General features: G+C 38.2%; 1 protein-coding gene across 1 annotated transcript in view; it reads left to right on the top strand.

Annotated features, from left to right (window-relative positions):
- The window catches only part of gas7b (growth arrest-specific 7b), an 82,182-nt gene extending 70,023 nt beyond the window's left edge, over nucleotides 1-12,159 (top strand). The window contains 5 exon segments of the mRNA XM_022196767.2: nucleotides 6,783-6,862; nucleotides 7,127-7,147; nucleotides 7,149-7,226; nucleotides 10,432-10,482; nucleotides 10,484-12,159. Of these exon segments, the coding sequence (XP_022052459.2) occupies nucleotides 6,783-6,862; nucleotides 7,127-7,147; nucleotides 7,149-7,226; nucleotides 10,432-10,482; nucleotides 10,484-10,546 (293 nt within the window). The 3' untranslated portion in view covers nucleotides 10,547-12,159.
- The last annotated feature ends 1,966 nt before the right edge of the window (nucleotides 12,160-14,125 follow it).

Genomic DNA, 14,125 nt, shown 5'->3' with positions numbered 1-14,125 from the left:
ATCTCACATGTGTGTACAAGTTTGTGTACTTCTGCTAAAAGTACAGTCTTTTGGATTTGTGTGGTTATTGTGAGAGATTTCTGCATTTTCTTCTTCTCACTGTTCTGAAGGAGGCAGGAGAAAAAGGGTAGTTATGCACTAAAGAGGATTTTGCCACATTTGAATGAGACCCAGATAAGTGTGTGGATCACTGTCAGTCAAAAACACCCACCCAGTCCTGATTAATCAGGTCACCACAGTTTTAAGATGTAATTGTTGTTGTTTTTAATTTACTTTAATGTTGACTTTTTAGTTTTGATTTCCTGATTTTTCATTTGAAAATTAAAGTGAAATGTCAAATAAATGCCCAGCCCCAGCCAGCTTTGCAGAGCAAAACATGACATTTTAAATCTTGTTTTGTTCAACCACAAGTACAATTAACCAAACATATTCTGTTTATAATGACATAGGGCAAAAAACACAAATCCTTTTACTTGAATGATGACTAAAACAATACACCTGCGTCAAAATAGTTTATGATTATTTTGCTGATGACTGATCACTTAACAGCTCCACTTAAGATTTTAAAAAGCTCAGTCCTTTCCTAATTCGCCGTAGTATTTACCTAATTTGATTTAAGTTGAAGGAAATGATGTGTTTTTTATCTGCGGATTCGTACACATTCAGTCTACATGCTTACTGTATGTAGTTTGTCCTTAAGTATTGTTGTCATTGCAGAACTTTAACTTGTAATTGAGATCTGGTTTCTTTCTCCACCGATGTTTCTCACAAACAGCTAAATTTAAACTCTCCCAAATAATTTCTTCATACTGAAAAAATAAAATATCTGTCATTTCCTAAAACAGCAGGAGACCTTAGTTTTTACCAAATGCCACTCAAACTGGAGAAATAAGTGCAGTTTCAGAGAACTATTTTCAGTTGCTGATTAATACACATTTGGTGCTCCAGTTTATGTCCATAGTCCAGTAAATTCCTTAAGAATAATTTACCACAGGACCTTTATTTGCTCAGGTCAGTGTGGATTTAGCACTTTCACTTCAGTAAAACATGTCTTTCCTTCACCACTGCTCCTCACAAACAACCAAACAAACATGAAGCAGATGTCGGAGGGAAGAATAATGAGCAATAAGCTGCTGTAAACAGTGACAGCACATGTGTCTGTGATGCAGGAAAAACAAACAAAAAAAAGGCAGAGTGGAAAAGTAGCAGCAGCAGACGGGCTGCTTTGTAAAAGTTTTTAATAGGTGTGCAACCTGAGGAAAGTGACTGGCTAAGAGTAAACAGATGTAACCTCTCCACCAGAGTGATGTCATGATTCTACGGCATGACCGCACGCTGTCACACACAACTAGCAGCACACACACACCGAGCCATCCCTCCTCCATGCTGCTTATGCAACCAGAAAGAAAACAGCAGCAGTTGTTGACGGTGCTGGTGGCGTCTGGCTGCCAGTGATGATGACTGTAGTGTGAGGGAAGCAGAACGCAGACTGATGCCAAAACAACTAAAGCACAGCATCTGTCTGCTCACGACAAAGTCTGATTATCACCCAGTGCTCGTGCTGCAGTGGATTACACATATCTTACCAGGAATTTCCTCACATCTTAGATCAGCCGTGATTACCTTTTAGTAAAACGCAGTACTTTTGCTTTTAGTGTTTTTAAAATGTACTTCTTATTAAGAGCAGCTCAGTCTGTTTGCACTTTCTTCATTGTTATTTATAGATGCATATTCTGAGCTGACCTATGAGACCTTGTTTACTGTAAACTGTGCAGCAGAAGCAAACGGCAAAGCTTTTTTTTTTTTTTGATGTGCTTTAACATTTAATTCGGCCTGTTCCTTTTAACTTCTTAAATAGACTGTATTTCCATACTTCTAGACTTAAGGTTCAGTGTCTTGCCCAAGTCTCTTCTGCAGAACTACTGGCTGACGAACTGGGATTGAACTGCTGACTTTGCAATTAGTGGGCAACCCAGTGAGGGCCTCAAATTTTCCAAATCTATCAAATTTGCAATGCAGAATGATGTTCAAGACACAAAATTTCCATTTGATTTAAAGGTGAAATTTGATGTTACAGCACACACCTACAGCTTTATTACAGAGCGACAGCAAACTGATGCTGAATATACACCGATCAGCCACGTCTTTATGATCACTGACAGGTGAAGTGAATGACATAGATCATTGGTACTATGTGGTGTTCTGCTGGAAAACTTTGGATTTTGGCATGTGTGTTGATGAGACTTACACACCCATATAAACATTGTCCCAGAACAAGCACAGTCCTTCATCAAATTGCAATCATAAAGGAAAATGCATCATAAAAGCATCAAACAATCAGGAACATTTTGAAGAACATGACAGTCACCCAAGACCTTGATTTGACCTCCCAGCTTCCTAGACTCCATTCTGATCAAGCATCAAAGGATGCAGTGGAACAAGTTTGATTCCCAGAGGCCCCACTGCACAAACCAGAGCACCCAAAGGATCCACTGCCAACTTTGCACCCCATAGAACCCTGAGAGGTCGTCTGGTCCATGCCCAATGGTTCAGAACACTTTTGAAGACATAAGGGAGGCCAACACAGTATTAGGCAGATGGTCATAATTCTATGCCTGGTTGGTGTATATATTCAGTATCAGATACCGAATATGTATATTCAACATCAGATAATGATATATGCATTCAATACAATATAATACAATGACTTTATTAATCCCAAATCCCATTCAGTATCAGATACTGAATATACAGGGTGTCCCAAAAAAATTTGGAGTGACTACATGGACAAGGCAAATTATATTTTATAGGATTTATTTTGAACATAAAATGTTTTATTCTACAAATTTCAAATGAAAAATTGTAGGGGATGGTAATTTTAGAATGCTTCGAAGTTATTACAAATGTTCAAAGTGGGCGCTGCTTGTGACGCGGCACACATCAAGTCGGTAGTGGAGTTCTGCCTCGCTTGTGTGTATCATTCTCCAGATCGTCAGTGATGCTCCTCTCGAGTTCCTCTACACGTGTGGGAAATGGTGGGATATAGCCCAGTACTTTCACGTAACCCCACAGAAAGAAATCGGACAGTGTTAGGTCAGGTAAGCGTGGGGGCCATTTCCATAGCGCGTTGTCTCTATCATTAGCACGTCCAATCCATCGTCCTGGCAGATTGTCCTAATTTTAAACAAATTATTAGGTAATGAAATGATGTGAAATTTTTTGGGAGCATTTGGAGCATTTAGTTGTAAAACATTTAGATCATTCATTTAAGGAGTTGGTGGAGACCAAAGCAGAGCTAAAAGAAGACTGTCTTTAAGTAGACAAAACACAAATAAGTGCTATTGTTATGTTTCTGCTGTTTTCCAGCACATAAATGAAAGCATACAAACTTTTTACTGTGATTGTCAGAGCTTCGGTAAAAATCAACTGGACTTCTCTTGTAGGTTCTTTAACAATCTTCACAGAAGTGATTTACACTACGGTTCAAAAGTTTTGTGTCAACCAGACTTATTTCATGTTTTCCATGAAAACTCACACTTTAATTCATATGCTAACATAATTGCGCAGTTTCTAATAATGAATGAATTAATACACTCAATTATGTAGATACTCCATTAAAAATCAACTGTTCCAGCTACAGTAGTCATTTACCGCATTAGCATCTTCTAGGCTCTATTTCTGATTAATTCAATGTCATCTGAATTTTTTTAAACTGCTTTTCTTTCAAAAATAAGGACGTTTTTAAGTGACCCCACACTTTTGAACGTTATTGTACACTGTGACAATACATCAGTGTTGTGTTTGTAAGTTGTTTCAGCTGCTTCCAAATTGTCGTGTCAGTTACAGCACGTTTAAGATCAGTGTCAAATGGTCTAAAACAACAAACTATGTAGCGTTTTAGCGATTCATCTTGTTGATTTGATTGGTTTTGTCCCATCAGTAGTGTGTTTAACTCCCATGACTGATCAGCTGGTTCTACTTCTGTTTGGTTTGCCTCTGGACAGCATGAAACATGGCCAACACCAGCTGATATAAAGGCATAATTGTAACTTTCCTGGTTAAAAAGAATTCCTAAAGATTTCTTTTCATTTTTCTCTCATATCTAGACAAAGTTTCTTTCTTTCTTTGGGGTATTTTAGCATTTGGCAAACAGCTGGGCTGCATTTTTGAATGTTTAAAACTTAAAGTACATACTACAAGCTGCACTCACAAGTACATGTAAATTTATGGATTCCAGAAATGATCAAATCGCTCTATGATGCACTGTATTACAACTTGTATGTTTCTGGAGGCCCCGGAAGTTAAATGTGGGAAGAATGGGCAGGTGTGGAGACCTGAGCATATTGAAAAGGGTCAAAATGTTATGGCCAGACTGGACTAGAGACTCTCTGGAATGGTGATATAGTGAATACCTATTAAGAAATGACTGAGGAGGAACAAACCATGAACCAGTGACACTCTTTTGGTGGGTGTGCTGAAACAAGTCACAGTGACCAGAACTTGAATTTACAGTGTTCAATAACCTGCTTCTAACTGGTTGGCTTCTTTAGTTATTGTAGAGTCGTGATCATTGTGGGTTAGTGACACTTGCAGGTCTAATAAGGGCAGGGACAGGATGCAGATGTGTTCAAACTAGACAGTTTGCTGTGGACCTGCTTGAACCCCCCTAAGGACCATTTTAGGTCCCCAGACTTCACTTTGAGAAACACTGTTGTCCACAACCTCTTTAGCAGTCACACATTTAACAGAAGAACACAGCACTAATGTGAATATAACATAGACTCTGACTGCGGAGAGCTAGATGATCAGCATCATTTCCTCTCTGATCTAATCTCCAGCATGATTAGTGTTTGTTTTGTTGTCAGCAGGAAGCCGGTTTTAACATTAATGACAGATCAGATTAAACCTCTCCTTTTATCATCGCTCATGTTATCATAATGAAATCTATTATCAGTCCAGATTGTCTGTGCTGCTTTGGAATAATCGCATCAGTTGAGAGAGGCGGAACCAACACTGCACGAGTGTCTCACGAAAGCTTCAGCTGTGCGGGAACGTTTGTTTGGTTGTAGCACCAGCTGCTGGACATACTGTGTAGTCAACACAGTACTGACAAACGAAGGCAGTTTATTTGTATGTGGCACAGTTCATACACACAGCAATTCAAGGTGCTTTACAATGGTAAAGAAATGCATCCTAACTTTAAAATTAATTCTAAAGATGATTTAAAGGTAGACATTAAAGCATTAAAATCACAGAATTAAACATGAAAGTGCATTAAAAGTCAAGAAAACAGACTGACCTAAGACTGATCTAAGAGGAAGCTGCAGTAGACAATATGGTTTTAAGGCTTGATTTAAAAGAGCCAAAAGTTTGAGCAAACTTCAGGTGTTCTGGAAGTTTGTTCCACAGATGAAGAGCATAATACACGGAGGAAAATGCCCCTCTCAAAGTCAAGGAACTTTTACCTTGACACGAGTGAAAAAAAATCTGCCAATAGAACAAGTGAAAAATGGCTTGGTAAGATTTCTTGAAATAAGATGTGATGTTTAGAATGTTGAGATCTTAAAATTAGCTGGGAAAACTTATTTTAAGCTGTATTTTCCCAGGATTGTCAAGCTTAGGCGTCTTAACCCTCCTGTTGTCCTCTTTACGGCACCAAAAAATGTTGTTCCCATGTCTGAAAATTTTTTTAAAAAATCAGCAAAAAATTGCCCAAATTTATAAAAATTTGCAAAATCTTTAGGAAGACAATTCCTTAAAATTTTCCTCTAAAAGTTGTATTTAAAAAATCCCAAATTTGGCAAGAAATAAAGATTAAAAAATAAAAAAAAATCTAAAAATTGTAAAGATTTTCAAAAAATTGATAAAAATCTTCCAAAAAATCTTAGGAAATATCTAAAGTGATTCCATATATATCAGTAAAAGTTCTAGTATTTTCCTAAAGAATATTCAGAAAAAAATCTATCAAAATCTAGCTGCATTTTGGTTGTTTTTTTTCTGAATGTTCTTAAAGAAACCTTTTTTTTAACATTTTTTTTTTCCACCCAAAAAAGTTCAAAAATTCTCCCAAAAAGTTTGAAAATCTGGAAGTTTTCACTGTAACAATATATATATTTTTCTACATTTTTAAACTTTAAACCAGGTCAATTTGACCCGCAGGATGACACCAGGGTTAAACTTATTTTGAGTTTTTGTGTAAAATACAACTCAGAACAAGATAATTTCAAGATTGTTTGACTTAACAAGATATTTAAGATGCATTGTCTTAAACAAGTCCCGTCATCTTGCTGAAATGTTACTTGTTAAGTGAATTCATCTTAAATCAAGAGGGATGAGACATTTTGACTAAAAATAAGACTTGGTAAGATTTGAGTTTTTGCATTGTATGTAAATGCTGCTTCAGTAGTCTTGGTTCTGGTTCTGAGAACACATAGTAAACCTTTCCCTGATGACCTGAGGGCTCTGGATGCTTCATATGGAGCTAATAAGTCCAGGATACATTATAGTCTGAGATCATTCAGTTCTTTGTAGACCAGAAGTAAGATTTTGAACTCTATCCTTTGACTAACATCAAGCCAATGTAGCGACTTGAGGACCGGTGTAATATGGTCCACTTTCCTGGTGTTACTTAGGACTCTGGCAGCAGCATTCTGGATCAGCTGCAGCTGCTTAATTGAATGAGGAGAGCGATTCTGCTTAGTCCTATCTGACTGCTGTTATCGTGCATTGTTTCCAGGAATACAAGCCCTGATCCCATTTTTTCACATTTCTTTTTACGACAGGAGACGATCTGATGCGCTGTGTTGACCTGTATAACCAGTCCCAGTCCAAATGGTTTGAGGAGATGGTCACCACAAGCCTGGTAAGACAGCAAAGGTTTAATGTGTGCGGTATAAACATGCAACAAGAAGGTTGTCATTGGGTTATTAACAATACAGTCCAAACCTCAGATCCCGATAAGTGTTTGGCCTTTGACACTTTTCATGTAAATATATCCACTATATCTGCTCAGTACTCATTAAATCCACTTAAATTGTAAGTTATTTCTAGAGTTTAACATTTGATGAATCTTAAATTTGCGAAGAGTTTTGGCTGAGATTTCACTGTGACTTTCTCTTCTGCTCAGGAACTGGAACGACTGGAAGTTGGAGCGGGTGGAGATGATCAGACAACATCTTTGCCAGTACACCACCCTCCGGCACGAGACAGATATGTTCAACCAAAGTGTGAGTACAGCTTCAGTTTATTGGTTAGAAGAACAGCTGGTCCATAGCAAACACTCATTCAGACAGGCTTAATGTCTGAGGAAGAGGAGAGCTGTTATATATCCCCTGGTATGTGGCCTTAAATAGTTTTTCACACATTTTCTACTCTCAGTACATTTTTTTCTCACCTTGAAATTTGACGCTGTGTTTGTACGACGATATCTTAGGAAATTCGTCAGATAAAATCCTGAAATTTTCCCTGCTTTTCTCATCATGTCCATTGGAAAGTAGAACAAACAGCCCCTGATTATGGATGAGTTTAAATATGTAAAAAAACAAAAACATTTAAGCCGTCATAAAATGTCTCATCTTTGAGCAAATATTAAAGAAGTGAGCTAGTGATATTTTCTGAACCACATGTATTTGCATGTCCTAGTAATACAAAACAAAACATATAGAATATTTTTAAAGATGAATACTTGGTCACAAAAATTACAAAATAAGTGATGCTGTAATTTTCTAATGGATTGAGCGGGTATGGCAAGTTGTACCACAACAACAAACATATTGCTAGATACCCTAATTCAACTAAAACATACTGCGGGAGTTTGTAAGTGCTTCTTCAGATATAACCAAGAAAATATATATTTTCTAATATGAATATATTTTTGGAACTCACTTTATACTATATATATATATATATATATATATATATATATATATTTTAATATATATATATATATATACATATATATTAATATTATATATAATATATATATATATTATATATATTATATATATATATATTATATATACATAATAGTATATATATTATATAATATGGATTATACGTATACTTGGAGTATTGGACACCAATGATAACATTTTCAGCATTCGTTATAATACTTGTAGCAATCAAAGGATGGAACATTGTTTCAAGAAAATTTGATGATTTAAGAAGTGTTTGGAACTCGTACACTATTCCATGAAGTGGGTCAAAAATTACTGAACATAAGAATCAATGTGTTTTATGCTATTTTTGTCATTTTTTTAAATAACAGTCATTTGTATTATTGGTTTGTTTGTACTTTTGGTCCACAGCAAGAATGATTTCATGTCTTGACATACAAATCTATCAACCAATATGTAAACTATCATAAATAAATACACACAACACACAAACTCAGATATAGTATACTTAACGCTAGCTGCCTTAGTCAGCTAGTTAGTGTTAGGTAAGTACAAAGTAGGCTACTTTGATAATACATAAGAATAGCACTCTTTCACACGAATCATGAATGTGCAAGTTTGGTTAAAAAATATCAATTTTATGACATCGATTTTTTTCTGAGGTAAAAAAATGTAGATAATACTTACCTGTATCAGGACCATAGACTGTATATATAGTGGACGTAGCATCTGGCTCCAGAATTGAAGCCAACCCGGAAGTGTCAAAAACTTGCAATATATCACGCCGTCTGCTAGGGTTGGCTCCAAAAGCTTTTCTCCATAGACCCCAATTCATTTTTGGAAAAATAAAATTTGATAGACTGATTTTCTACAGCTCAGGATTTTTTTCCCGTTAGTTTCATGGTCAAAATGAGAGATCAGGTGGCCGATCTTAAAATAAATCAATACTGAATTTTAAATAAATTGTTAAAGTTGGCGGAGCCAGGGGGCGTGGCTATACTTGATAGACAGCACAGAAGCCTCTGCGGTAAAATGTGGGCGGGATGAGAGAGTCCCTCAGCCAATCCTGCCCCAGTTGCTCTCTGGTCCAGTTCTGTTTGATGACGCTTTTACGTCACTGGCTCCAAAAATCCAAAACGGCGACCAGAAAGTAGCAAAATCCGGGCTTCATTTTTTCGGCATTGAAACCAACGGGTGACGTCACGGTTAGTTTACGCCTGATCAGGACTTGCTATGTAAAATAATCTTCCCTATCGGTGACACTTATGCCATACTGTGTGTGGTCCACAGTAAATATATACCTGACAGTTACAACTGCTAACAATCACAGGTTTCCACGAAATTCTATGGGAAATGCATGCAGGTCATTTTTGACACCCTTATGGAATCTTGGGGCAGTAGTACAAATATGATCATTTCTTATAAAGTATAAAAGGTAACTTAAACTATAAATGGAAGGATATCAAAACATTTTTAGGAATACCTGGAATATGAAAATGACAAGAACTCTTCATTGTAAAGATATTGCAAGAAAACAACCTCACCGGGTCATTTTTGACAAACTTATGCATCTAAGAGTTAAAATGAAGTTACCTTTCAGTGTGTAATTGTATCATTACCATACTCCCACCAGAAGAGGAACCGAGAGAGACATTTTTCTAACTCTGTGAGGGATGTTAACATTAGGGCTGAATCCCAAACCGCCCCTACACACTTCCCCTCCACTACCGAGTGTCACTCCAAAAGAAGTCACACTCGCAGCTGTGGAGGGCACCTATTATTGAAGGGGGAGGGTATAAATACGATCGTCAGGAATGGGACGCCCTGTCGCCTCACCGGAAACGGAAGACGTCATTGCCATGGTAACACAAAGACGCCTACTGTGCATGGCTGTAGCGCTGTGGCACAGGTTGCAACTAACAAGGATTGCTGCTGCTTCCAGAAGACGAAAGCATCCCACTTTTTTTTTCACTCACATGTTTTCCAATCCTATTATCTGGCATTTTCAAATCCAACAAATGAATGAATGATAAATGAATTCTGTCAGTTGTGTTCAAATTTTAAGGTGTCAGGGGTGCCACAATTAAATCAAATGTCAGCAGAGAAGAAGATTTGTTTCTTTTGATTTATCTTTTTACACCACTCTTTTGTGATGTTCTGTCAGTGTGAAAAAGGCGTGGAGAATAATGGACACATGTGGAACTTACATCGATTGTTGTTTCCTCCTCCATTTCGACGTTGCACTTCCTGAAAAGTTGTCCAGAGTGAGCATCGATGCCAGACTCGCTATTTAAGGGCTGAACAGTCCGACTCTCCCTCCGCACTACACGGTTTGGGACGGCCCTTAATATGGAGGACCCTCCGCGGAACGCGCAACGGAGGGGTAGTGTGTAGGGATAGTGTGTAGGGGGCAGTTGGGATTCAGCCTAGGTGGTCACACAGTTTCACCCATAGTCTCACTCGTAGTATCACTCAGACAAGTGAAAGACTTTCTGTGGTTGATGACTTAGCTCAGCTGACTTGTTTCTTCTTCCAGACCATGGAGCCGGTGGACCAGCTCCTGCAGTGTGTGGATCCATCCAGAGAACAGGGAGCTGTGGGTGCGCGAGAATAAGACGGGGAGATATCAGACCATGGACGTAGAGATTTGACCTCAGTGCTGACTGACAACTCCCACCCAGATGCAGCCACCAGAGGCTACAGGCCTGAGGACATGACTGAAGACATGAAGTCTGTGCTGAGGATCACCACACAAACACACACACACAAACATACAAACACAATGATCCATGTGTGACTCCTAACAGACTGAGCGATGATCAGTTGTGTGTTAACACAGCTGATGCTCCACACAGGACATGGAAGCTGTGAGTGTGAAGTCTGACTAAAGGATACTCAGGTGAGGTGAATGATAAGCAACGAACATAGAAACATGTTTAAGTGTTGAAGAGCTTTATGTCCTGGCAGCAGTGTAATGCTAATACTTCAGAACTGCAAAGATTTAACAGATGCTGCTAAGCAAAATGCATTCAGACCTAAGAGTGTTGCTATATTACTGTGTACCAGAATAACTAGAAAGTAGTTTAAAACTAACATGTACCATGTGCAGATGTTGACTGTTTGCTAAGCCCCACACACCTCTGTTCTAGCCTGAGAAATATGCTGTTTCCAATGAAAATGTGATAATGGTTACAATTCAAAATGAGCAGTGATAGTGAAAATGGTTTCAGAAATAAGCCAAAACCAGGCTTCTCATTCCTAACTGATGACTGGCAGACATGTCAGGTGTTAGTAGCTGACATTATTTGCTCAACAATGAGAAGCTGGTAAATGATTCTTAAATGGGCATAAAGAAGAGTTAGCATCCTCACATGTTTGTCATGTCTGCTCATTAAAGAGACGTAGCAACCATGGCATCACCCTGTGGTTTGTGGACTACTGTCCTGAAGCTCCAAGTCTTTAATTTTGTCTGTCTTTTGAAACTGAGCACGACTGGTGAGAAGTGGATCTGACTGAGAAGTCAAGGACAATACGCTTGTAGAAATAGTAGCTGTTGCTGTAAGTGACAGTCACACTTTGGTTCCGGGCTTTAGTGAACCGTTGAATTCTGAAGACTAATATCACATCTAGCCACACTTCTTCACCCCTGTGAAACAAACGTAGAAATCAAGAGTTTAAGAAAACTTTACAATTCCACCTGTGTTTTACTTCATTCCTAATACAAATTTAAATCAGCCAGTTGCACTTTATTCCTGAATGATTTCTAATAAATATACTGTAAGTTGGTGTTCATATGAAAAGTGCTCTAAAGAGAAGTTGTTACACATTTGATCATGGATGGAAGTGTTTCAGACATGTCCAGGGTGACTGATGTAAATATATGAGATGTATGATCTGCTATGAAAGGAGGCAGTAGAGTGAAGAATGTAAAATACAGTACATAGAAGCTCACAGAAAGACATATGATATATAGACATTTGGTACTGATAATATATGAACCATACAAGTGTTTTATATGTAATAGCAACTTCTCTCTTAAAATATTCTAGTTTTGGAAATAGAAATCAGTTGCCTTGGTTGGGTTTGGTGTCTGTGCTGCTGCCTGCAGGAGCTACATGCTGTACAAACTGCTCTTTTACAACATGTCCTGCCCAGTATTACTGCTTAGTACTACTTGACCCCTGACAGAAGTATTAAGACATTTTTGTATATTAACAGCTAAAATTTGGCATTTTTCATCAATAAAATTAAAATATGTATCTTATGTCATAATGTGCTACTTTGTTTGTTTTCCTTTATAACAAAATGTTTAAAAAAATGGAGGAAACATTAATGAAAAAGTCTTTTATTTCCTAAAAAACACATTTTCACATTTAACAGTAAATGATTTGGTCTTGTTACAGGTTTAGACATCGATACTAAAGCTGAGATACACTTACATAGTTTAGGTGAGATACACTGATATTCTTGACCAGAGGTGGTAGTAACGAGTTACATTTACTCCGTTACATTTACTTAAGTAACTTTTTTGAAAAAAAAAGTACTTCTGAGAGTAGTTTTTCTCTGCCATACTTTTTACTTTTACTTGATTAGATTTGTGAAGAAGAAACGCTACTCTTACTCCGTTACACTGGGCTACGCTCCACTGTTACTTTTTTATTTACCACATTAGATATGCTTTATTTTGCGGAGAGATGGCCCCAGTGGATCTACCACATGACTGTGTTTCACCAATCAGACGAAGCAACAATAATCACGTGACTCCATTTCACAAGACGTCGCCCTGCAGTCGCATTAGCAGCATAGCGGCGCAAACTCTTCACACATAGCAGAGAGGGAATAAAAAAACAGAGGCATTTTCGAGAAATTTCATCTTGCTTCGGTGTCTAAAATCATTAGCATAACATTAGCATGGATTTCTCCGTCTTTTGTCTTCTGTTTACTAACACGGGCGAAAAGATGCATGACGTCAGGCTTGATAGGTCACCCAGGGCTGCCAACTTTTGATTGTATTTTGTTTGGATTTGAAGAAGCTTTGAAGAAGTTTCCTGATGCCGGACGAGAAGACGAGCAGCTTTGTACCTTTGTGGTAAGATGCTAGTGCTACTGGAGCTGGTGCTGTTCTGCTGCAAGACGGGGATGGAGATGTGTGCCATCCAGTGAGTTATTTCTCCACTAAATTCAAACGTCACCAGCTGAACTACTCCACCATCAAGAAGGAGACGTTAGCCATGTTGTTCGCCCTGCAACATTTTGATACTGACCACAATCCCCTCATTTTCCGAGTGCAAATGTATAACCACAACCAGCGGTTGATGCGTTTGACTTGTTGGCACAGAACTACAACCCTGAAATTAAGCACAATAAAGGTGTTAACAATGTGGTGGCTGATGCTCTGTCCCGTGGATGAATAGTGGTGTTACGTTGGTAGATCTACTGAAGTAACAGGTGTTAGACATAGGTCGAGTGAGTACAAGCAAACAGATGTGTTTGTTGTTATGGGAGGGGGTGTTACGTTCTGTGGTGTGTGTAAGTAGGATTGTGTTTCTCTTCTCTTTTTCCCTGTTCCTAGGTTACACCTGGTGGGAGTGGCTAGGTGCACCTGTGGCTCCTTACCATCAGCCGGGATGGTTAAATTAGGTGGAAAGCCTGATCATCGGTGCCAGTGGGCCAGATCAGCTGCCAGAGTGTGGAGCTGGTGTTGTTTCCTCATGTTCTGTTTAAGACCAAGGGTCTACTTGCTGAAGGGCTGCGTGTTGGGCGCCCAGTGTTGGATTTGTGAAGTCTGCTTTGTGTTGAGCTCTTGTTTTTCCTTTGTGGCAAATAAATTCCTCTCTTTTGAGGTTACATCCAGTTTTCCCTGCCTCTGTATACACACGTGGACAAAATTGTTGGTACCCCTCAGTTAAAGAAGGAAAAACCCACAATTCTCACTGAAATCACTTGAAACTCACAAAAGTAACAATAAATAAAAATTTATTGAAAATTAAATAATCAAAATCAGCCATCACTTTTGAATTGTTGATTAACATAATTATTTAAAAAAACAAACTAATGAAATAGGGCTGGACAAAAATGATGGTACCCATAACTTAATATTTTGTTGCACAACCTTTTGAGGCAATCACTGCAATTAAACCATTTCTGTATTTGTCAATGAGCGTTCTGCAGCTGTCAACAGGTATTTTGGCCCACTCCTCATGAGCAAACAGCTCCAGTTGTCTCAGGTT

The sequence above is a fragment of the Acanthochromis polyacanthus genome, chromosome 19 (genome assembly GCF_021347895.1).
Source record: "Acanthochromis polyacanthus isolate Apoly-LR-REF ecotype Palm Island chromosome 19, KAUST_Apoly_ChrSc, whole genome shotgun sequence".
Classification (NCBI taxonomy): Eukaryota; Metazoa; Chordata; class Actinopteri; family Pomacentridae; genus Acanthochromis; species Acanthochromis polyacanthus.
This window is presented reverse-complemented; position numbering and strand designations above follow the sequence as displayed.